At 45.6% G+C, this 25,901-nt stretch overlaps 1 protein-coding gene across 3 annotated transcripts in view; it reads left to right on the plus strand.

Moving 5' to 3' along the window:
- TBC1D5 (TBC1 domain family member 5) overlaps nt 1-25,901 on the plus strand; it is a 564,837-nt gene that overhangs the window by 526,047 nt on the left and 12,889 nt on the right. For all 3 annotated transcript variants that reach the window (XM_043875247.1, XM_043875248.1, XM_043875246.1), the window contains one exon: nt 23,426-23,525. In XM_043875247.1, coding sequence (XP_043731182.1) covers nt 23,426-23,525 — 100 coding nt within the window. The remainder of the gene's footprint in view (nt 1-23,425; nt 23,526-25,901) is intronic.

A 25,901-nucleotide genomic window follows, 5' to 3' on the forward strand; every position in this document is an offset into this window, starting at 1 on the left:
CCCACATGTAAGGGATGTCATGGGATACTTCTCCTTCTCTGACTTACTTCACTCAGTGTGACACTCTCTAGGCCCATCCATGTTGCTGCGAATGGCATGATTTCATCCTTTTTAATATTCCATTGTATATGTGTACTGCAGCTTCTTAACCCATTCCTTAAGCCAGTCAGCACGGGGAAAGGACTAGAGAAGTCCATGCAGTGTGGAAAGGAGGTGGAGACCTTTTGATGTATCCATTATCCCTGAAGTATTAATTGCCGAAATGGTTTATCGAATCCTTCCCTAAAGCATTGCCAGTTGTTATATCAGTGGTGTTTTAATTGTGGGTTTTAGGCAGCCTGAGTTGGACTGGTAATTGGAAGAGAGAGATTGAGCAGTGGCCCGCCCAGCAGTCAGAATTTTCCTAGTTACCTGATTTGCTCTTCAGTCAGTGAGTATAATATATCTATCTTCCCAAGAAGATATACTATGTGGACAATACTGATCATCATGGATTCTTTTATGGACTTCTGGATGGAATTGAAAACTGGCATCTGGAGTATATCTAATCATAGGGTTTTTTTTCAATTAATATGTCATTGTAATCTCTCAGTATTTAATCAGTAATACCAATGATAAATGGATTAAAGTAAATCCTATTTAAAATACATTCCCATTTAAGGTAGTTTATTGAGATGAATTTAAACATCAGTTTTTCTAGTTTCTTTTAAGTCTCAGAATAGAATCTTAATTTAAAGCCAAAATGAACTCATGTATTTGATCCATATTTAGTTTGTCATTTGGTGCTATATAAAGCATGCTCATGTAGCAAGTCTTTCCACCAGTGTATCCGCTCAGGGTCAGGGAACATGGATCGTGCATCTTTGGAGGAGTGTCCCCTCCTTCTGTCTCCCACCTTTTTGCCTTACCCAGTCCATGGAAGATCACTGCGAAGAAGCGTGAGCCTCGGAGGAAGTGTCCTGAAGAGCACTCTTGTCGACAGTCTAGAGGCTAGCAGTGTAAGTTTAACTTTTGTTAAACAGGTTTTACAACCAGCTTTTCTCATCTTTGTGCAGCAACAAATTTATTTTTAACCAAAAACTCTGAGGAGACTCTGAAAACAGAACCACAGGGAGTGGAATGCTGAGCCTTGACTTAATGCCCTTTTTAAGGCTTTAAAGAGGGCTCCCTTTGGGGGCAGATGAGACACTCATCTCCTCATGCTGGGCCTTCTTCCTCCTTCATTTGTCTTCAGCCCCATAATCTCCATCAAGACCAGACTGCTGATCACTGCCCTGGAGGCAAAGACATTGGTTTGGAGCTCCAGTGAGGCAGTTAGAGATATTTAGAATCCCTGGCCAGAAATTCCTGTGGGTTTGAATTATCCTAAATTAAATGTGTTACTGACAACATTTGCTTCCTTCCGATGACCTTTCTTGAAACATGACATTGACTTCATCTTTTAATGCCACGTTGCCTTGGGGACAGAAACGTGTGCCCTACAGCCCACGTGTGCATGACGTGGAAGAAGGTGAGGGCTCCTCACAGTCCTGGGCAGATGGCGGTCACCCTGGGCCAGAGGCTGACCTGAGGGGCCTGCTGGGTGGTCCGCTCTCCACCCTGATACCACCAGCCCCTCCTCCCCAGCGCTGTCCTGCTTTTAAGTCTTCTGCTCCTAGCATCTCATCTTTTATTCTTTGAAACACCTCAGTTTAACTTTTTCAGGAAGCTGTATTTGCCATCCACTGGGCTCTACTTCCAGAAGGGATGGTTGTGCTCCTGTCATAGGAATTCTAGGTCTGCTGAACAAAGCAAATCTGTCAGGCCTTCCCCTTGCCGTGAAACCTTAAGGGCAGGTCACACCTTTTTGGTTATTCCTCGTGAGTCAGCAAAGAGCTGACTCATTAGAAGAGACCCCAATGCTGGGAAAGACTGAGGGCAGGAGGAGAAGGGGACAACAGAGGATTAGATGGTTAGATGGCATCACCAACTCAATGGACATGAGTTTGAGAAAACTCCGGGAGTTGGTGATGGACAGGGAGGCCTGGTGTGCTGCAGTCTATGGGGTCACAGAGAGTTGGACACGACTGAGCGGCTGAACAGAACCACCACCATGTCAGAGCTGCTGTGCCCAGAGGCTCGTTCAGAGGCCGGACGCCTCTTCCCTGAGCCCTGCTGTCTCCCCTGCAGCCTTCTGCTCCAAGGTGCCCACATGTCAGGCATTCGTGCATGGGCGTGGGCACCAGGGAGCCCATGCTTCTCGCAGGGGAGGAAGGAGCAGAGACGGGCGTCAGCAGAGCAGCCCAGGCGCCGGTCCTGGAGCCCTGCTGAGGGCAGGGGGCCGCGCCCACCCAGCGGCAGCCTGAGTTGGGGGGCGGTCCGTTTCTCTGCCCAGAGGGAGTGTCCACTCCCCAAGTCCTGTACCCAAACGAGGTGACTTTTTCCCTAGTTAAATTAAAAGCATGTTTTAGTGCCGGGGTCCAGCCCCAGCAGGATCCAGGGGAACCCTCAGGATGAACGGCGTCGGCGAGAGAGACACGTAGGACTGGCCTTGATAGGGCCAAGTCTGCTAGGGGGAGAGAGAGAGAGAGAGACCAAACCAGGAAGGTGCAGCAGAGTCTGGCAGTTGCTTTATTTTTCACCGTAGCCTTTATACCCTAAGTTGGTACATTTCTAAGGGGCAGATAAGCATACAGACTTAGTTTAACATTATATCAGCTTGTCCTTCACGAAACCAGGTGTGCTCTGTATATTTTTTGTTTATGAGCGTCTTTTCCCATAGATTTTTTGTACATTATCTTCTGGCCTTGAGGTTAGCAGAAAACAGAAAATTGGCAGTCTCATGGTATAGCAAGTCGCAACATAATAGAAATACAATCCTGTTAACATAAAGTCAGTCTTTTTGCAGAAATTCTCAGCTAAATTTATCTAAAAAGTTTAACACACAAAGACTCTGTGGCTCTGGAGAGGCAGCCCCTGTTTAGCACTCTTGGTTAAAATTAACAATTATCTTATTGTTTTTACACTAGGGCTAAACTCTTATTTTACTATATCTTTAACTATATTAACAATAGTTTCCACTGCAGAACCTCAGCACATTAACATCAATCAAACGTTGATCTAATAACCACTTTTAAAACAATATTTTTTGTATTCTCTAATAGGGCTTCCTCACCCCACAAAGGGCTCTGTGCCTATTAGGGCCTATTTTATGGTTAATCTCTATGTATAATATCTTTTGGCTTTCAGGCCTGTTGACAATTTATGGCTTGCACCTGGTGCAACTTTAAGCAACTTCAGTAGCCGACCCTGTCTTATTTCTGGTTAATCTATTTTCTTTCTATTAGGTGTCATCTCCAAGGGAACTAGATAGGATTACATTTTTTACAGAACAGAAATGTAAAGGATTGCAAAAACAGCAGATATGGCACAAAACAGGCTCTTAGTCTAAAAGTTAATTACCTGCAAGAAGTCGCCAGCTAATCTCTATCTAAACTATTTTCTATTAGGCGTATATGTGGCTATAATATTTGTGGAGCTTTTCTCACCCCGCGAAGGGTCCTATGCTTAATAGTTTCTTTTGTTAGCGTACTGTGCTTAGGATGTTTAGAACAATCATGAGCATTTTGTGCAATGAGAGCACACATTTATCAAACAAGCCAGAATGCCAGCAAAAGGGTTTGAATTGAAGCATTCCCTTCATCCCTGGCCCCTTCATAGGGTACCAGTGTCCAGGAGATTTATTAATTAGGGTTTTAAGTTGGTCTTCATTCAGTGAAAGAGGAGCAGGAGAGCTCTCGGCAGGCAACACAAGAATCCGCAGCAGGGCAAACAAGAACAACAGCAGAAAAGGGCGGAGGATACAGGGTAGGGTAGAGGCCGAGGCCAACCTGGAGGGTCCCTTATCCTAGACGGCCTTGCCTGTCAGGTATTTTCCTTGTGACCTCGTCATGGATGGGGTCCCGGACGGCCTTGCCTGCCCGGTATTTTCTTCATGACCTCATCACAGGCAGGACCCCCCATAACGGCTCCCGGCATTTAGGTTAGAAAGGGCTTCCCTGGTAGCTCATCTGGTAAAGAGTCTTCCTGCAGCGCAGGAGACTGTGGTTCAATTCCTGGGTCGAGAAGATCCCTTGGAGGAGGGATAGGCTACCCAATCTTGTATTCTTGGGGTTCCCTCATGGCTCAGACAGTAGAGAATCTGTCTGCAATATGGGAGGCCTGGGTTCGATCCCCAGGTTGGGAAGATCCCCTGGAGGAGGGCATGGCAACCCACTCCAGTATTCTGGCCTGGAGCATCCCATGGACAGAGGAGCCTGACGGGCTGCAGTCCACGGGGCTGCAGAGAGTCAGACAGGACTGAGCAACTAAGCACAGCTGCTGCTCACATCACGGGTTAGTAAAGGTCCCTAAGGGAAGGTTAACAGTGTTGGAAAAGTTCAGAATCTTTCTATTTTGTGGCAGTGATGATAAAAAATACAGATGGGATCGGGAAAACTTGGTAGCCTTGACGCAATAACTTTAATAAGATGAGGGAAGAAAAACAAAAATTCATTTGACCATAAAAATAATAATAACCTATTACACAGAGAGTTCACCATTCATGCTTTATTAAGCCTCTTAATAAGCATTTCTATCATTACAAATGCATCTGATTACTTTGTCATAACTTTGATTAGATTAATAAAATTTGCTCATATACACTTGACCTTCTGAGGTGTTTGCTTGTGAAGTACAACTGGTCCGGAGCAAACTTTTTAAATGTGTGAAAAAGAGCAACCACCAAGACCATTCTCAGTCAGGATGTTACAGTGTGGCTGAAGGATTTAAAAAGTCTTGACCACATGGATCACCGGAAGATAATATAACAGAGTCCCCACACTTCCTGTTTTTTTAAGATGACGGCAAACCCAGCTCTCCTTTCCCTGGGAATTGTCACAACCTAATACAGTTCTGTCTATAGCCTTATCATTTCTAGTCAAACAGCATTTTCCAGAGTTACTTAGGTCAGTTGATAGAGACTCGAAGAGCAGTAACTCAAAGCATGATGATGATAAGCCATGAACAAACTAGCTTTCCACTAAATTCTAAAAAGTTACGGGCTCCATTGGAAAGGGAGAGAAAAGAATGAAGAAACATGTTTCAACTGGAAAACTAGTTATTGAAGGGGACACTCTTCCCTCACCCCTACCGTTCATAGACTAGACCGTCTTCTGGCTTCCTTGGTCATATTTCCCAACTGTGTTTTCACCTTTAACGCTCTTCCTACTCTGCTTTAAGAATTGTTGCATCTTGTTCCTTCATCTAGAACATCTTCCTTCAACATCTCATTTTGTGTCAGTTTCCATTTCTATGAATTTGTGTCGATTTCCACTTGCATCGTTAAGTCTGCAGGAGAGCGGCTGACTTCCCTGAGCCGGGGGAAGTGGCCTCTGTGGGGGATGCCCTTGTCCCAGCCGTGCTCCCCTCTTTCGTCTCCCGAGGACCAGGGCCGGCTGCTCACGGGGGAGGGCCTGGACTGGGCTGGTGGACTGGGTCTGCGTGCTGCAGGACCATGGTTTCCCTCCTCCTGGAGGCTGCCCTCTGGTAGGTGAGGCTGGTCTAGAGCTTCCGGCAGGCTTCCTGGTGGGAGGGACCAGTGCCTGCCCAGGATGGGTGGAGCTGGGTCCTAGCCTTCTGGTGGGCAAGGCCTGCTGTGTTTAAGGGAGACTTAGGCAGGCAGCCTGTCTGCTGATGGCGGGCTGTGTCCCCGCCCTGGTGGTTATTGGCCTGAGGGGTCCCAGCCCTGGAGCCTGCAGGCTGCAGGGCGAGGCCAGCTCCTGTGCTAACCACCTGAGCAAGATGTCAGCCTCCAGCAAGAGTCCGTGAAAGTGAATACTCTCCGATGTATCTGCCACCCACTTGTCTGTCCCCAGCCCCCGCCTGCTCCGCCGGAGACCCCCGGAGATCAGCAGTCAGGTGTGCCCCAGGCCCTTATGAGGTCGCTGCTCGGGTCTGGATCTCCGTGGGCACCCTCCAAGAGCGGAGCCTGCTTCCCCCAGCCCTGTGGAGCTCTTGCGTTCAAGCCCCTCTGCCCTGCAGAGCCAAGTGCTGGGGGCCCCCCTCCTGGCACTGGTCCTCAGGCTGGAGCCCGGCCTGGGACTCAGCGCGCTCACTCCTCGGGGAGAGCTGCTGCACTCTCGCCTCCTCCTGGGTCTGGGCGGCCCGCCCGCTGATGTGGGCTTTGGTTTTCTCTCAAGTGCCCCCTCCTGCCATTTTGTCATGATTTCTTCTTTATGTCTTTGGATGTAGAGTGTCTTTTTTGGTAGGTTCCAGTCTTTTTATTGATGATAGTTCAGCAGTTAGTTGTGATTTTGGTGTGCTCATGATGGGAGGTGAGCTTGAGGTTCTCTTATTAAATAAACCCATTCTGACAATACCTTTTCGCTGCAACAGTGCAGGCTCTCAGACTAGCATCTAGGATAGCTGACAGGTGACCCCTCGACTCTCTGGGAGGCCCTTCTCTTGGAAGCCATCCACAGCTAGGACAGAATTGCCAGCAAGGCCGTGAAAGCTTGTAGTGTCTACCTGGCTTCCTTCATGGGTGCCCTCACTTACCCCAAGGATTCCACTAACAAGGAATGGAACGAGCTGGTAATCGATACCATTAACCCGCCCTGCACCCCACACACACCCACCACCACACAGTCCAGAACCTGACTGAGGTCCCAGCATGCAGAGCCGTGCCCCAGTCAGTCCAGAATGAGCTGTGACATCGCTTCCCCCGGGGAGGTGCCCAGTCTGGGCTGGATAGTGTCTGGGGCTGGAGCATGTCTGTGTACTCCACACGCATGTCTTACCCATCCATCATCATATAAAGATACATATTCTGTGAAACATTAAGAGCAGCACTTTGGAAAATGAAACTGAAGAAAATAAGAATGAAACCAGCAAGGAACCACTAGATAATAATGCTAACATTTATAGACATCTTTAAATTCATCTCTCGACAGCAAACTTCAGTATCATCCAGCTAGACTATTAATAGCTATTTGCCACCCAGGATGAATGGATGTTGAGTTTCTCTCATGTCTATAATCAGAGTCACCCATCCATAGGCTCTATTATGATGAACTCCTTTTTTGATACCCTTGATGAAAGTCTCCAGATTAGGGTTGAAGGTTGGGTCAGTACAAGATTCTTTTTTTCTCAAATAAATGAGCAGGCCTAATTCTTTTTGCCAGGAGCTGAGATTTAAATTTCTGAGATGGGCTGATAAATGTAAAGATTGTTTCAGGGCAGGGCTTTGGATTTCATTCCAGCGAAGGTGTCATTATTTAGGATGTTTCCAGTTGAATATCACGGAAATCCTGACTCAAACTGATCCAAATAGCAACAGGTTGTTAAGTCCAAAGAGCTTTTCATTCCTTGGCTACACCTGGAATCACCTGGAGAGCTTAAAAAGTACCAGGATCAGAAGTACTGAACCAGAATATCTCCCGTGGGGCTTGGATCTTGGGAATTGCTAAGAGCTTCCCGGCTTGTTCAGATATGCAGGCGAGGTTTGGGACAGATGACGTCGAAACTCATCGACACCCTCCCGGGCCCATGTTCCCTCTGCCCCTTTGTGCTGCCTTGCTCAGAGCAGGCCCTTCCTCCATGCAGAAGCAGGGGAAGGAGAGAGGCCGTGACTTCCGAGGCCCTGGCTCGGGTTGGCCTCCCCTTCCAGGAGGCTTCCGGCTGCAAGGCCCCCGTGGGAAAGGCCGGCGGTGAAGGGTGGGAGCACCAGCACCTGCCCAGCCCTGGAGCCAGAGCTCATTCAGCCTGCCGCCTGTGCCCTGGTCTCCAAACCAGAGCTGTTCTGCAGGCAGTTACTTCTGTGGCAGCATAAATCAATTTGATCGTCATGAGTGTTTTCATCTTCAAAGGAACAGGACTGTTCGTGACAGTTTTGTCAGAGACAGTTTATGTGTTCCCCCAAAACACCACGCCGTGCAGAAGCGTTGCAAACCCCTGGACCCGTGGGGAAAACGAACTTCGGGAGCAGCATTCAGAAACGTCATCAGTGACCCCTGCAGCAGGGACCTAGTTGGTTTAACACACGTTAAAATGGTTATGAAACAAACAGTACAATAATATGACCCTTTACCTTGAAAGACACCTGCAGCTTGGCTGGGGAAGTGAACGCAGGAGAGGTCACAGCTCATGAGTTATGATGAAGTTATGGAAGGAGAATTCTCGGGAACCTGACAGATTTGGGTTACATGTGCTGCTCATCACACATGCTGTGAACCCGAGTCAGTGACAGACGCTTGAAATGTGTGCATGTGCACACACACTGTCTTCCTGGGTCTCTGGGTCCAGCTTCGCGCATGTGTACACTGTGTATTCCTGGGCGTCTTGGTCTAGCTTTGTGCATGTGCACACTCTGTCTTCCTGGGACATCTGGGTCCAGCTTCGCGCATGTGTACACCCTGTATTCCTGGGTGTCTGGTTCCAGCTTCGTGCATGTGTACACCCTGTATTCCTGGGTCCCTGGGTCCAGCTTCGCGCATGTGTACACCCTGTATTCCTGGGTGTCTGAGTCCAGCTGCACGCAGTTCTCTGCGTTCACCCTGTGTTTCTCGTGGGTGCAACCCTACACAAGCAAACCTGGGATTCACGCTCTGCGCCATGTTGCCTCGTCCATCAGTCTCGCTGAACAGTCACATCTTCAGTACAAACATCTTAACAGAACTGACTCTACTCTGGGTGTGCCGTGCAGCTTCTGAATTTGGTTGGGTTGAGGAAAGGAAAATACGAGAAGATTACACTTTCCATATGAATTTTTTGTTCTCAGTTCTCTGCCAGTAACAGTATGCTGCTGCTGAGAACTTTTAGAATAAGTCCATTTTTTTTTCAGTTTTATTGGAGTACAGTTGATTGACATCACTGTGTTAGTTTTAGGTCTACAGCGAAGTGACTCGGTTATACACATATGTACATCCACTCTTTTGTAGCACACCACCCCCCCCCCCCCCAGTGTCTCTAACCCCAGGTTTCTCACTGAGTGTTGACTCGGCATCTGCATCCCCCTCAGAGTCCTGCGGGGGCTCCTTCCCCGGGATCCGTTTGGGGGCACGCCCTGCGGGACTCTCGCACCCTCGCCCAGCGCAGCCTTGACATGAGCTCCCCTCCGAGCCCCTGCCTTCGAGGAAAGCGCAGCCGTCCAGGGCGCTTCACTCCGAGCGCCGTCTCACCCACGTGGGCTGCTCTGCTCCACCTTCTCTTCTGACCAGAACGATTCACGCAGCCACAGACGCCCTCGAGTTCCCGCTAGTCTCTGCCCAAGCACCGCTGTCCACCGGAGCCTTCCCGCCACCCTCCGGAAGCTCCAGGCCCGTCAGGAGGCCGCCCTGGTCCTCCTGAACCTCTGGGTGTGTCCCGCGGTATCTGCAGACGCTGCCTTTGCTTTCGTTTGGAGCGCTGCTTGTGTTTAGTTAGTAATATGAGACTCTGCCTTAACGTTCATTGTGTCTGTAACAGTAACACTGTCACAGATACTGTGTCTGGCACTTGCTAAGTGTCTAGGAATGAGTGAAGGCTGTTGAGGGTTGTTTGTGCAGTGCAGGGATTCAGATGCTTTAGACTTTGTTTCGGCCTTTGCCGAAGCCTAAAAGGTCACCTCAGTGGGACTTCCCTGGCGGCCCAGTGGTTCAGACTTCACCTCCCCGTGCAGGGGCGCACGTTCAGTTCCTGGTCAGGGAGCTGAGATCCCACACACCTCCTGGCCAAAATACCAAAGCATAAAACAGGGATGATGTTGTAACAAATTCAATAAAAACTTTAGAGATGATCCACTTCAAAAATAGAAAAAAATCTTTTGGAAGAAAAGTCACCTCATTGCCCAGTGGCGTTCACCAACCTGAAATCTGAAAGCTATCAAGAGTTGTTGGTACACGGTGAGAAATGGGGGTTTTATAAGTTAGCTTTACAGACAGAATATTTTAAAGTGTGATAGGTGTGTAAATAAACCAGTAATTTAGAGAATTATTCCATTCTTATTTTTTTTTTAATTCCAGAAGTCTCAGCATTGGTAATGTTTGTGTTCATCAAAGCCATTCCAGTGCTTGGTTCCCTTTTACCAGTTGGGACTTCAAGTATTTAAGCGCGCTTGATGCTCAGCTGGTATTTCTGTGGGACACTGCTTTTTGTTTGTCCCTAATGGGACATACGGGGTCAGTTAGCCCAGAGAACGGTGCGCATTGCATTCTCACACGGGTCAGTTAGCTTCGCTGTGGAGAAGCAGGCTTGGCCGTGGCCCTCCAATCTGGGTCAGCCTTTGTGCGTACGCCTCCTTCAGTACCAGAAACAGCAGGCAGGGTGCACAGATGGTGATACTGGCCAGCAGCTCTGAGAAGGCCCGCTGGAGGCCCCGTGCTGGCTGCGTACTTGCATCAGTTGGTTTGATCCCGTTTAAGAGAAGAGGGGAAAACCCTCGATAAATAAACTAACTTCTGTGCTGATTGGCATGGTGGAGGAGAGAGCCATTCTGGTTTACAAAAGATTGGTCAGGTTCCTAATTATAAAGACACAGCATGAAGGTGATGGCCTCAAAGGCCGAAAGATGGGGACATCTCCCCACAAATGCCCTTTAATTAGCCTGCCAAATACACTGCCTTTTAGGAGAGATCTTTTCCCCCCAGTTTAAATGTTCAGAAAACAGGCCGTTGCCTTAACAACTGTGCCTAACGTTTTTTCTACCTTTTGAATTTTTAAAGGCTAGGAAATTCCTAAGACCCACCATACACATATGATTATTTATTTAAAAGAGCAGTAACAGGATTTTTGCAAATACTAAGGTTTGTAACTATGCAAGTATGGTTTTATTCTTGTGTTTTCACCTGTGTGAGGTTGCCCTAGTTAAACATTTTATTTTAATGTCTAATATTTTTATTTCAAGAATGTAAGTTTTTTCAGTCTATTTTAGAATTTATGATACATGATCCAGTTTTCTGCCATCATTCTTATCTTTTCTGTTTACACTCATGTTGCTTGTAATCCACCTCCAGAAGGGCAAAGTTAGATATTGAAATGATAATAGGCAAAAAAGCATATTTCTGAAAACTCAATATATTGAATAATTTAATATTACTTAATCATATTATTTAATAATTCGTCATATTATGATTATTCAAATATCTTCAGAAAATCTGGGATGAATTTAAACAAAGTTAAACACCATAGATTATGAACACAGAGTACAATTTTCTTTTTATTACATTTGTGTTTGAAAAGCATCCTTTATTCTCTGATACTCATCACAGCCTCTGTTTATCAAGAGTTACAGGAGAGAGCATGCATAACCCAACAAAATTATCTCACATTTGGCTTTAAAATAAGCGTTTTTGTGTATAGTAGAATGAATTGATCCCTAACAGTGTTAGGATTCATTCTGAACAGGATAGTGAGGCCACTCTGGACGAACTGGCTGAGGAAGCTGGGAAAGCTGTCCTGGGCGGCGGTCACCCTGCTTCTCCCCCGCACCCCACCCGCGCTGAGAAGAGTCTCCTGGACTTTCACCAAGTGGGCATCTAACCACACAGCCATCTGTTAAAACTGCCTTAGAGCCGGGACGTAGTGAAGTGTTTCACGACCTTCCCAGAGGGGCTGGAAGCTGTGTTGAGGAGTACACCTAAATCCCCGCCATTCGGAGTGTGCTCCCGGCCCAGCTGTGTAGTCACCCCCAGGAGCTTGTCAGAAGTACCGAGGCTGAGGCCCCACTCAGACCTGCTAAAGAGACTTCTCCAGGTGACGTTCATGCCTATTAAATGCTGAAGAGAATGAGTCTGAGGTTAATGGAACACCGAATCAGAAATGAGACTTTCTGTAGATAAAGCCAGCTTCAGGTACGCCCTGGTGTGAGCACGGTCTCCTGGTGGGTGATGGGGTCGTGCCCTCCATGCGTGCACTCTGCTCTGCGGCTGTCTGGTTTATGTTAGCGCCTGTAATCCTCGAGAGATGCTCTGAGGTCAGTGCTAGAATTATCGGCCATTTTTCAGATGAGAGAACCGAGGCATAGAGAGGCTGTGTTGAAATCTCGTCTGCAAAGAAAGTTACTAGTCATGACGGAACAATGGGTAACTTCTGCCTTATCAGAGCCAAAAGACTAAAATCAGATAAGAAACTAAGATCTTCTTTTACTTCCTCAATAAAAATTATGAGAGGCAGTGGAATAAGAGGAAACTTCTTTCTCTTCATTTTGTGAGCTCCGCCTGTTCTACTTATAAAATATCTATAATCCGTATCCCCTGTGTCCCACCCATAGCAAGCACATGATTGGAGTTAATTATTTTAACCTGCCCACACTGACTTCGAAAGGATATTTGGAACACTTTCACATGTGGATCAGTGAAGTGAATGTAGATTTAATATGCAGTTGGTCAATTAGAGGGAATTGCTGAAAGACAAGCAGCAGTTTGGTAGAGAAAATGTCTGCGTGGAAAAGTGAGCGTCTCTCTCCCCTTCACTGGTTGACCTGCCCGTGGCTGTTCTTGAGCTGCTGCAGGGGTGGGTTGCCATGGTCCCTGTTGGGGACCATGCTGAGGCAGCGTGACCAGAGAGCCTGGCTGGCAGGCGCCCACCTCCTGCCTCACCTGGCTTGTTTTAGGGCAGACAGCTTTTAACTTTATAAGGAGCAGGTATTTCCTTTTTTATTTTGGTAAAATAGGCACAACATAAAATTTACGACCTGGATCATTAAGTGTCTCATTCAGTGGCATTGAACTCTTTCATGATATAGTGCATCTGCCTCCATCCCTCTTCTTATCCTATAAACTTGAAGCTCTCTACCCATTAAACAGTCGTAACTTTCTGTCAACCACCATTCTTCTTTATGTCCTAATGATTCTGACCCCTCTAAGTACCTCATGTAAATGCTACTCTGTGTAAATACCATACAGTATTTGTATTTTTGTGACTTATTTCACTGAGCATAATATTCTCAAGTTTTGCCCATGTTGTAGCATATGTCAGAATTTTCTTCCTTTTTAAGGCTGAATAATATGCCATTGTGTGTACATATCATATTATGATTATCCATCCGTGTGTCAGTGGACACCTTGGTTCTTTTTACACTTTAGCTATTATGAATAATGGTCCTGGTAACATGAGTGTACAGATTTTTTTTTTAAACTCTGCTTTCAACTATTTGGGGTATATACTCAGAAGTGGAATTGCTGGATCATTCTGTAATTCCATTTTTACTTTTTGAGTAACAGTCATACTGGTGATAGAAGCAAGGTCCGATGCTGTAAAGAGCAATATTGCATAGGAACCTGGAATGTTAGGTCCATGAATCACGGCAAATTGGAAGTGGTCAAACAGGAGACAGCAAGAGGGAACATCAACATCAACATTTTAAGAATTAGTGAACTAAAATGGACTGGGATGGTTGAATTTAACTCAGAGGACCATTACATCTACTACTGTGGGCAAGAATCCCTTAGAAGAAATGCAGTAGCTATCATAGTCAACAAGAGTCTGAAATGCAGTACTTGGATGCAGTCTCAAAAACAACAGAATGATCTCTGTTCGTTTCCAAGGCAAACCATTCAATACCACAGTTATCCAAGTCTGTGCCCCGACCAGTAATGCTGACGAAGTTGAACAGTTCTGTGAAGACCTACAAGACCTTCTAGAACTAACACCCCAAAAAGCTGTCCTTTTAATCATAGGGGACTGGGATGCAAAAGTAGGAAGTCAAGAAACAGCTGTAGTAACAGGCAAATTTAGCCTTGGAATAGAGAATGAAGCAGGGCAAAGAGTTCTGCCAAGAGAACGCACTGGTCATAGCAAACACCCTCTTCCAACAACACAAGAGAAGACTCTACACATGGACATCACCAGATGGTCAATACTGAAATCAGATTGAGATTATATTCTTTGCAGCCAAAGATGGAGAAGCTCTATATAGTCAACCAAAACAAGACTGGGAGCTGACTGTGGCTCAGATCATGAACTCCTTATTGTCAAATTCAGACTTAAATTGAAGAAAGTAGCAAAAACCACTAGACCATTCAGGGGTGACCTAAATCAAATCCCTTACAATTATACAGTGGAAGTGACAAACAAGTTCAAGGGATTAGATCTGATAGACAGAGAGCCTGAAGAACTATAGACAGAGGTTCATGACACTGTACAGGAGGCAGAGATCAAGACCACCCCCAAGAAAAAGAAATGCAAAAAGGCAAAATGGTTGTCCAAGGAGGCCTTACAAATAGCTGAGAAAAGGGAAGCTAAAGGCAAAGGAGAAAGCAAAGATATACCCATTTGAATGCAGAATTCCAAAGAAAAGTAAGGAGAGATAAGAAGTCTTCCTCAGTGATCAGTGCAAAGAAATAGAGGAAAACAATAGAATGGGAAAAAGTAGAGATCCCTTCAAGAAAATTAGAGATACCAAGGGAACATTTCATGCAAAGATGGGCTCTATAAAGGACGGAAATGGTACAGACCTAACAGAAGCAGAAGATAATTAAGAAGAGGTGGCAAGAATACACAGAAGAACTATACAAAAAAAATCTTCACAACCCAAATAATCACGATGGTGTGATCACTCACCTAGAGCCAGACATCCTGGAATGCGAAGTCAGGTGGGCCTTAGGAAGCATCGCATTACTACAAACAAAGCCAGTGGAGGTGATGGAATTGCAGTTGAGCTATTTCAAATCCTAAAAGACGATGCTGTGAAAGTGCTGTCCTCAATATGCTGGCAAATATGGAAAACTCAGCAGTGGCCACAGGACTGGAAAAGGTCAATTTTCATTCCAATCGCAAAGAAAGGCAATGCCAAAGAATGTTTAAACTACCGCACAATTGCACTCATCTCACACGCTGGCAAAGTAATGCTTAAAATTCTCCAAGCCAGGCTTCAACAGTATGTGAACTGTGAACTTCCAGATGTTCAAGCTGGATTTAGAAAAGACAGAGGAACCAGAGATCAAATTGCCAATATCTGTTGGATCATTGAAAAAGCAAGAGAGTTCCAGAAAAAAAAAAACATCTATTTCTGCTTTATTGACTATGCCAAAGCCTTTGACTGTGTAGATCACAACCACCTTTGGAAAATTCTTAAAGAGATGGAAATTCCAGACCACCTTACCTGCCTCCTCAGTAATCTGTATGCAGGTGAAGAAGCAATAGTTAGAACTGGACATGGAACAACAGACTGGTTCCAAATTGGGAAAGGAGTATGTCAAAGTTGTATATTGTCACCCTGCTTATTTAACTTCTATGCAGAGTCCATCATGAGAAACGCTGGGCTGGAGGAAGCACAAGCTAGAATCACGATTGCCAGGATAAATAGCAATAACCTCAGATATGCATGTGACACCACCCTTATGGCAGAAAGTGAAGAAGAACTAAAGAGCCTCTTGATGAAAGTGAAAGAGGAGAGTGAAAAAGTTGGCTTAAAGCTCAACATTCAGAAAACTAAGATCATGGCATCTGGTTCCATCGCTTCATGGCAAATAGATGGGGAAATAGTGGAAACAGTGGCTGACTTTATTTTGGGGGGCTTCAAATCACTGCAGATGGTGAATGCAGCCATGAAATCAAAAGATGCTTGCTCCTTGGAAGGAAAGTTATGACCAGCCTAGACAGCCTATTAAAAAGCAGAGACATTACTTTGTCAACAAAGGTCCGTCTAGTCAAGGCTTTGGTTTTTCCAGTAGTCGTGTATGAATGTGAGAGTTGGACTGTAAAGAAAGCTGAGAGCTGAGAAAATTGCTACTTTTGAACTGTGGTGTTGGAGAAGACTCTTGAGAGTCCCTTGGACTGCAAGGAGATCCAACCAGTCCATCCTGAAGGAGATCAGTCCTGGGTGTTCATTGGAAGGACTGATGTTGAAGCTAAAACTCCAATACTTTGGCCACCTGATGCGAAGAGCTGACTCACTGGAAAAGACCCTGATGCTGGGAAAGATTGGGGGCAGGAGGAGCAGAGGACGACAGAGGATGAGATGGTTGGATGACATCACCAAGTCAATGGACATGAGTTTGGGTGGACTCCGGAAGTTGGTGATGGACAGGGAGGCCTGGTGTGCTACGGTTCGTGGGGTCACAAAGAGTTGGGTACGACTGAGGGACTGAACTGAAATGAGCATACTCTTTTCCTTATATTCCTACTAACGGTGTACCAGGGTTCCAATTTTTCTACATCCTCACCAAAAGTTGTTATTATCTGATTTTTGGATAGTAGCCGTCCTGATAGCTATGAGATGGTATCTCATGGTTTCAACTTGTATTTCCCTAGTGTTTAGTGATGTTGAACATCTTTTCATGTACTTGTTAGCCATTTCTATATCTTCCTAGGAAAAATGTCTAAGTCCTTCCTGCATTTTTTAATCAAGTTGAGTTTTTGTTTCTTTTTCTTCCTATTGAGTTCTGAGAGTGCTCTGTATATTCTTATGTCCATCCTTATCAGACGTGTGATTGGCAAGCGTCCTCTCCATTCCCTGGGCTGCCTTTTTACCCTGGGGCCCACAGGTGGTGTGCGTCTCAGTGTGGGGACAGAGCGCTGCTTCAGTCCGGAGACACAAGAATGTCTGCTTGTGTACCTTCTGCCCCTAGCCAGCCACCCAGCCATAGTAAAATTTATTTATAAAAGTAAAGGGTTGAAATGAGCTATCTCTAAAGGAAATTCCAGCCCTGAAATGCAATACGATTTAGTAAATACCTTAAGTTTTCAGTTTCAGTTCTAAATTTCTAAATGAAATTTCTTTTTCATTCACATTTACCATGTTTGTTTACATCCTGTTTGAAAACAGGAACTATTTTATTTACTGGGAATTTGATAACCATCATTATTTTTTTAAGTATCTTTAAGAGTCACATTCTTTCCAGACAGCCCATGATGCTCCCACTTTAAGTGCAGAGAGAGGCACTACCCTGAAACTGCTATTCCTAGGTTGTACTTCAGACATCGGACAAAATGCTGAAATCATTAACCTTTTCACAGGTTATTCGTTTAAGTTATTCTCACCACATAGTACTGTTTAGAGAACAGGTTTGTTTAGACTGTAGTGTTGCTTACAGTTTGACTTGAAATAAATTTTGGTAATTTAAAAATATTAATGTATCCTATTTCTACTTGGTAATCACCTTTTATTTTTTTCTTATTTATTATATTATTTAAGTAATATTTTGATTTGATTGTTGCAAAAACATAATCTGATTTCATTGTACAAAATCCAGAAAAAATGACCTACAATGCCACCATTTGGAGAAAAACTCATCGTTATATATGTTATTGTTAAGTGTTCTCCCATGTGAACAGGTAATTTTAAGTAGCATAATATTCTGTGCATCACACTACCAGTTACCCAAGTCCCCTGTCACTGGATGTTTAGCATTTGGAAAATGCATGAGCATGTTGCCATCCAAAGGATGAGGAATTTCCTGGGCATTGTTTACACATGTGTCTATAATTCCTTGGAATAACTGTGTTCAGTTCAGTTCAGTCGCTCAGTCATGTCCGACTCTTTGCGATCCCATGAATTCCAGCACGCCAGGCCTCCCTGTCCATCACCAACTCCCGGAGTTTACCCAAACCCATCCCCATCGAGTCTGTGATGCCATCCAGCCATCTCATCCTCTGTCGTCCCCTTCTCCTCCTGCCTTCAATCCTTCCCAGCATCAGGGTCTTTTCCAATGAGTCAACTCTTCGCATCAGGTGGCCAAAGTACTGGAGTTTCAGCTTCAGCATCAGTCCTTCCAGTGAACACCCAGGACTGATCTCCTTCAGGATGGACTGGTTGGATCTCCTTGCAGTCCAAGGGACTCTCAAGAGTCTTCTCCAGCACCACAGTTCAAAAGCATCAATTCTTTGGTGCTCAGCTTTCTTTACAGTCCAACTCTCACATCCATACATGACCACTGGAAAAACCATAGCCTTGACTAGACGGACCTTTGTTGGCAAAGTAATGTCTCTGCTTTTTAATATGCTATCTAGGTTGGTCATAACTTTCCTTCCAAGGAGTAAGCGTCTTTATGGTATAGAACTATATTAATCTAGAGACAGCAAAAGGAACATTTATTGAGCATTTACCATGTGCAAAGCACTTCACCTGGAATATCTGGTGTAATTCAGTTCTGAAGCATCAGCTGAGTTAGGGGTTCCCACTCTGCTTCCTCAGCTTCTCTGTTCCCTTCCCACCCCGCCCCTTGCTAACCGTCCCCTGGCAGCAGGCTCTCTCCTGTCTCTTGGCCACAGTGTGCAGCCCACTCCTGCCGCTTGGGTTGGTCTTATCCCCATGGGCTCTGCGGACCCCGCTGTCGGGCCTTTCCTGTCCCCCTTTCTCCAGACCAGGAGCACTGAGGTCTGCAGTGGGCAGGCCCCGCTGCAGCTGGGACTCCCGGCAGGGCCAGGTCAGGCCCAGCCCCCAAAGCACCATCTCTGAAGGGGAGGAAATGGGGGCGGGAAGCCTCCAGCCCAGCCAGGCTCCTGCTCTCCACGCCCCGCCCCAGCTGCAGCTCTTTGCTCTGGTTCCCCGCTTTTCTGGTTCTACTCCTTTGTTCACTGGGTCCCTGCCTCCTAAAACATCTATATTCCTCATTTCCTCTGAGCCAAGTCCCCTGTCTTGAAGACTCATCAGAAATGCTGCTGCTTGCCGAAAATCTGCTGTCATGTCCACCCCTGCACCTTGGAAGCCGGCTGCCCTGCCCGAGATGGTGAGATCCTCTCATATATGCTGCGAAGCTTAATGACTTGCTCCTCATGCTTGACGTGTAGTCTTACCTCTTCCTAAGTTTGCAGAGGTCAGAACACATCTCTTGTTCATTATTGTATTTCCCACAAGCCCTAACACAGTATCATTGAATATGTTTGTTGAAGAAATGAATGAATAAATAAGTAATAAACTACAAAAACTCATCCTGTTATTAACCAAGAAAGAAAGTAAAGACAGTGAAGCATTTAACAAAATCGATCTATAAAATCTACATTTTAGAAAACAGTTTAGACAGTTTGAGACATATAATATGTGAGTGGAAGTGTAGTGATGGATCAACTATTCCCAGGAGAATGGTAGTAGAAATACCACTTTTTACAAAGCAAATTTAAAACACATTTCTCCTGATACAACCTAAAGGAAAATCATTCAACAAACGGAACGGAAGACAGATGATCATACCTGAATGAAGGGAAATGATTTAGTAAGCCATTTAGGGGTGGGTCTGAACACTGAAAATGGTGAGCTTCTCCTAAAGGAGACTGAGATACGAAGATACTCCTCGGAAGGGCCTGGTAATCGAGTATAAGGAGGACTCTGTACAGGGAAGGACTGGGTGTAGTGGGCAGGCGACATGGGTTCTCACAGCGCCATCTCTGCGTTGACATGGCTTCAGAGAGGGTGGCCTGCAGAGGAGCCCGTGTCCCATGTGGGACGTAATGAGAGGATCTACTGCGTGGGTTTGCTGTGAGGGTTAAGTGAGTTCCTGCATGCAGAGCCCAGGGCCGGGCCTGCCACAGTCCCTGTGAAAGGGTTGGAAGCCAGCAGTCTGCTCCTCTGCAGAGCGGCCCTTGTGCTCCATCCTTCCCCGGAGGCTGCCGGTGGCCCACCTCCTCATCCTCCACCACTTTCTCGCCTCACACGTCAGTGGCTCTGCAGAACTTGAGTCAGTTGGGCTCCCAAGTCCTCTAATTCACCCTTCTGGGTAGAGCCACATAAAGATGTTTAAACCAGAGACCGGTGTTTTCTAAGAGTGAATCACCAACCTCCATATTAAAAATCGGTTCTGTTGTTTTGACTTGATTTAAAAAATTAAAGAATAGTTGCTTTATGGCGTATCTGTTCTGTGCCAGACACTCTCCATGTGTTACCATTTGGCTCTCATCAATACCTTTGGGGTACCAAAGAATTAGGGAACTCTTTAAGATTACACAGCCAGCGTCTTCAAACTGGTAGAAAGAGGAATTGAACCCAGGTGTGTCTACTCCTGCACGCTACCCGCTTCCACCATCCTGCCTCCCGTAACAGAAGGCAGAACATGTATGCAAAAGTAAATATAACAAGCACTTGAACAATTGTTCAAGTCTTATTTATACATGAAAATGACACTAACTGGTTGGTTTTATAAAATTTCAAGGCAATTAGCCATGCATTTGTTTTTGATTACAGAGGACCATTAATGAAAGCAAATGACTAAAGCTGTCTGAGGCATGTCCACATGTCTGAGGCATGTGGAGCCTCAGAAGCTAAGATAGAAATGGAAAGTCTCTTCCCACAATTTTGGAAGCTTGATTCTTGGCTCTTTCTTTTACCTGTAATTATATAAAAGAGTAAGAATAAATGACAAGCCACCCTTGTGCCGCCAAGTGATTCCATTTCTATTTATAAAGTCTGAGTGATCGTTGGGCTTGGGTGTATTTTCAGATTAAGCAAACTCCAGCGAGATCATGTACTGGATTTAATATTCCAAATGGAAGAGTTTCTTGGGCCCCTCAACCTGTCTCAACTATTCTTTATCTCATAATTGGGCTTTTGTGTCAGCTTTCCAGTGGGAAAAAAAGGTCTTACAGGAATGAAAACTGCTGTTTTCTGCCACGTAGATTCCGTTTGTACTGAGGTTTATGCAGGACTTAGGCAAGCCAGATGCTCTTCACTTGCTGCCAGTGTGCTGAGCAGAAGTGTCCGCCTGGAAGCCTGTGTGTGTGCCCACGCGCTCCCGCGGCACGTGCCCCGGGCTGCCCTGCACGCCCGTGCGGGCTGTGGGCCGCAGTGCCGCGGGCGCCAGTCTCAGCCTCGCCCGTTTCCTTACAGTCACGCTCCGACCAGCACGGCCACGTGTTTGGGGGAGCAGACCTCCCTGAGCCCTGTACTCCCTCCCGCTGTCAGCACCTCACCACCCACAGGCTGGACCGTGTCCTCTGACTGTCTCCTCTCCAGCTCTTCTTCCCTCCCAGAATACACTTAATCCATTTAGGTAGGAATGACTGCTGGGGTTTAAGGCTCCCAAGGGCTTTTGCATCTCATAAAAAGTGATCACTTAATCCAAACTAAACTCATAGCGAGTAAATGGAGAAGAGGTTTTAACCAGCTGGTGGTACATTCCTGGTGTCCTTTGTCCATTCTGGGCTGTCAGCACCCGAGTTGGAAGCCAAGGGCAGGGACAAACTCCAGCCAGAGCCCCTCTCAGAAAAGACTGCCACGTGCTGGCCTCAAGACAGTTCTAGACTCTTCCTTCCAGGTGGGTTTGTATCTGTAACACATTGAAAAGGTGACTTGTTCAATAGTAGGGACAGGAGGCCAGGACCAGGATCCTCAGAACAACTATTCTTATTTCTCTGTAAGATTTTCATGTACGCTGCCTCATTGTCTGGTAATTATAAACCTTTCCTATTCCAACTCCAAGCTTGTAAACCTCTTGGGAGCAAAGTATCTAACTTCTGCCTTCTCCAGAGAGTGTCAATGTTAGGCCCTTACTGGGTAGAGGATTGTTTAAGGTTACGTGACTTGTGAATGGCAGGATCGGAAATAGAACTCAGGTTTCCTTGTGCTATGTACCACTCCAGTGATCCTTCATCCCACTGCCATCAGTTATCTGTTGCTGTGTAACAAACCACCCCAAACCCCACCCCTCAAAGCAGCGTTGCTACTGCTCACGGGTTTTCAGGCCAGGCGTGTGGACAGGGCTGGGTGGGGCCGCTCTTCTGCTCCGCCTGCTGTTGACTTGGCCAGCTTCAGGTGAGCTGGGATAAAAGGTCCAGGAAGACATCACTCACGTGTCTAGAACCTCCTTGTGTCTCCTGTGGCCCCTTTCTCTCCATATTGTCTCTCCTCTTGTTCATTATCGTAGCCTGATCTTCTTTACAACTAACTATGGTAGCTGCCTTCCTCTCGTGAAAGCAGCAGGAAGCAGAAGTTGGCAGGCCTCTTACACAGTGTGACTTCTGCTGTGTTCTCTGGATCAAGGCAAGTGACGGGACAGCCAGGATTTGCAGGGAAGGGAAGTAGACCCCACCTCTTGATGAGCAGAACAGCGTGTCCATCGAGGAAGGAATGGATGGTGGCCATCTTTGGAGATGAATCATGACCTAGGTTCACCAACAGATGCAGCGTTCTTTCTCTTTTTCCTGTGGGGTCCTGAGCGAACAGGGAAGCTCAGGTTTGTGCAGACCCAAAGGAGAAAAAGGAGAAGAAAAACGCCTGGCAACACCGACCCGAGGCCACCATGATCATCCCTTGGCTGAGCTCCTGGTTGTGTCGTCTTTACTTGAGTATCAGAAGAGAGGCCTTTGTGCTTGGTGGGATGTGTGAAGTACAGGGTTCAAGCTTGGGCAATTACAGTGCTCATTTCACAATAATTTGTTTTTAGAGCGACCGCTGTGTCTGTTTTCTGCATCAAGCATTTGAATGCATGTTCCTAAAGGCTCATCTTCCAGGCAGCCATTAAAAACAGTGCTTTTAGGTGTTGTGTATGTGTATTGCTAACAAGTGGTACACCTACAAGTCACCTTTTCAGCCATTAATTTCTATCTGTGTGTCAGATTATACTCCGTCTCTTAAGAAAAAGCGTGTCTTGGGAATTTTCTCTCTGCTTCTTTTTGACAACAGAGGATTCTCATTTGGCGAGATAAGTGTCTGACCCTGGAAAATCAATCTGCCAGACTTGTCCAGCTCTGGCAACGTCCTTTCTTTGTATTCCAACTAACTTGGTTTAAAATATCTTACATTATGAGGATTATTCTCTTCTCTGAGAAAAACTCCCTTAATCTTCTAAATTTCCTTGGGAAATTTTTCACATGCATTACTTTTTTTCTTAAAAAAGCAAAAGCTCCAGGCTTTATCCATTTGTTACAGTTAGATTGTAGATAATTATCCCACCCAGAGTATTTTTCCCTAGAAACAATCAAATAAATAAAATCCTCTAGTATTCTATCAAGAGAGAAGATGTAAGAGCAGCTAACTGTGGGCTGTGGGGCCAAAACTTTCCCAAGTGCTTTGGGAAATCTCATGTTTTAAGAGATTATCATGGTCTAGAAAATGAAGAGATTTGTTTTAAACAGATGGAAATTTCTGGTTTCTCAAACGTGTATGAGAAAATGTGATGGCTTTGTACCAGCTGTCTAGGGAGTTGGGTCCACCGAAGTCCCATTGACTCTCAATTTTGTGGCTCAAAAGTTATCGAAGGTATTTTATGTACTTTCTTAATACAAGTTTGTGTGGGTAAACATTTACACATGGCACGAAGCAAGCATCCAATTAAAAGTCCAGAATTGTTCTGAATCTCATTTTACTCCTCCTGTTTCACTGGTGGTGGCAGTAGTGGGTTTGCTGTTGTTTATTTGTTGCTTTCATTTGTTTTGTCTAGGACTAAAAAGACATGGATGGTGGCTCTTTAAAACAGTCCAGACCTTTTGGAGGACTTGGGATTTTCTTTGATTTTTTTTTTTTTTTTTCATTTTCGTATCTTTGCCCTCTTCGTTTTAGGAAGAAGAATTAGAAGCCCAAATTTCCTTCCTTCAAGGACAGTTGAATGACCTGGATGCCATGTGCAAATATTGTGCGAAGGTGATGGACACTCATCTTGGTGAGTGAAGGGCTCCCCCCTGGGGATGGTGGCGACCCCCGCCGCGGGCGTGTGTGTTGAGTGCTTCCCATGAGTTACCTCCTGTCACCCTCACAGACGAGGAAACCAGAGCGCAGAGATTAATCACATTTCCCCAGATTATAACACCAGCCAGTGGAGGAGAAATTCAGAATCAAGCAGTCTGACTCTAGATTTCAGCTCTTAATGGTTACACTGCCCTTTCTAAGTATCTCTCTACCCTGAAAAAAAGAAAATGCTGAGCTTTCAAGATGAAACAGTCCACTCCACTGTTGTGCTAATCTGTCCATAATCACGCATGTGGTTGTTTGGCAGTGATTTATTTTTTTAAAATATATCTTTTTAATCAGCTGTCTGAAATACATGTTGGGCCCCTGACCTTTTCGTCCTCTGATTGTGCCAATAACCTAAGAAGTGTCCTCCTGTGATGCTCAGGTTACATGTAAGCGGCCGGTGTCATGCCCGAGTCCTGGGCCTTACTTGCTACATTAGTGAAAGCTCTGTGTTTTGTGTTAGAAATGGTCTCTGTGCTTCAGGAACCCCCTGATGCTTACAGAACTTTTAGACTCCACATGGTGACCATTCTCAGCCCACTTGCGGACATCCTTTCCTTCTGTCCTCCAGGGTCCAGCACCATAGTTTGGGAGGAGATGAGGAAAATCAGAGACATACCCTCATGGGCATGGCCAGTGTGCCCTCTGTGAGCATGGGGCATTGTGAGGAGTTGGAATACACCCCTCCATGAGGGAGCACCAGAGAGCCACCGAGTGCTCTTCCCTCTAGCAGTCCCGAGCATGGCCATCCGGGGCCTTCACTGGAGACAGACTGTACATCAGACCCCACCCGTTGCTCAGCCTGTCAGGAGATGAGTCCATTACACGCGGCCAAAATGGCTTTGTTAGGATGCAGCCCAAACGCACTGGCCTCGAGCCAGTGACAAGTGATCTCTTAGGGACATGGAGATGCGCGTGGCCCGCGAGGCCAGCTGCCTCCCCGCGTCTACCCAGGCTGCGTCCCGGCCCTGCTCTGCCCTCGGCTTCCCTCCGTCCTCCAGGGAGAGGCCTCTGGAGGAGGAGACAGTGGGATAAACCCTGCAGGTGGGTCCCTTCACATTCAGTCCCTGCCACTCCAAAACTGTTCGTACACTTCTTCACGGTCAACTTTCTAAATTCATATAGAATTAATTTTACACCCATCTTATAGCAGTTTAAAGTGCATCAGAAAGAAGTAATGAAGAGGTAGTGTATAAATAACTGGTATATATTCCATAATTAATTTTATTATTTAAATACAACTTTAATTTTAAAGTAACCGTGAGTATGTGTGTGTGTGCGCACAAACACTTTGTGAAATTTTTTCTTCTCTGGCTACATGGGTGACCTTTGTGTTACTCAGTTTTGGGTTTTGACCAAAGTAGGAGAACAAAGAAGTGACTGCAGATATTTACTCTAGGAGCTCTAGAAAAATCCGGTTGTGGGATGTTTCCAAGTTGTTTGGTCCACATAGCAGCTTTTAAAGCAGCTTTACTTAAGCCTCAGGATTTCCAAACAGCTTTTACTCTTTTAGTCAGCACTAAAAGAACATTTTTCTCATTGCATGGGATGGGGAAACACTTTAATTAAAGAAAAGCTCTTATCAGCTGTGAATTTTCAGCTAACCACAAAAGCAGATTTGTTTTGTGTATATGTTTCACTTTCAGCCAGAACCCCTTCACAAAGCTGTTGACTCCTCTTTGCTGTAGAAGTGGCCTGACTGCATGTTCATGGTGGGGTTGAGGATCCCTGGCCCTGGGGCCTGTGGATTCATTTTATTTCATCCGAGTATGTTACACTTTATCACAGGGTGTTCCTGGGTTGTAGGCAGTTTGGATTTTAAGCAAAAACTTGAGGAAAGCATTAAGGTTGAGGTGTGAAGCTGTTGATTTAGTTTTTTGCTTATTATATCCTTTAAAAATGACTTTAATACTCTCATATTTTTATCCATATAAACTTTTCTGTTTTTCCTGATTAGTAAAGTAGTACTACAGTTGAAACTGAAAAATCCACTAGTAATAGTAATGCAATCTTTATAAAGGTTAAAATACATAAAGAGTTGTTCATAATGTATTCTGAAGTGAAAATAGCAGGTGGCACAGCAGAATATATTTGATGTGGAAATAACCATTGACTGTGGTGGCCTAAGTGAGGGAGAGCACAGAGGGACTTTCCAAGGGGCTAGTCTTCCTGTCTGCTTGGAAAACCTGCAGATGCCTCAAGTGCATGTAACTGGCACCTTGGGGGTGATCTGTATGCTGCAGGCAAGAGTCCCCTCTAAGAGCAGCTGCCAGGATTCCCCTGAAGATCCAGTGGTGAAGACTCC

Source organism: Cervus elaphus, chromosome 19, assembly GCF_910594005.1.
Source record: "Cervus elaphus chromosome 19, mCerEla1.1, whole genome shotgun sequence".
Taxonomy (NCBI): domain Eukaryota; kingdom Metazoa; phylum Chordata; class Mammalia; order Artiodactyla; family Cervidae; genus Cervus; species Cervus elaphus.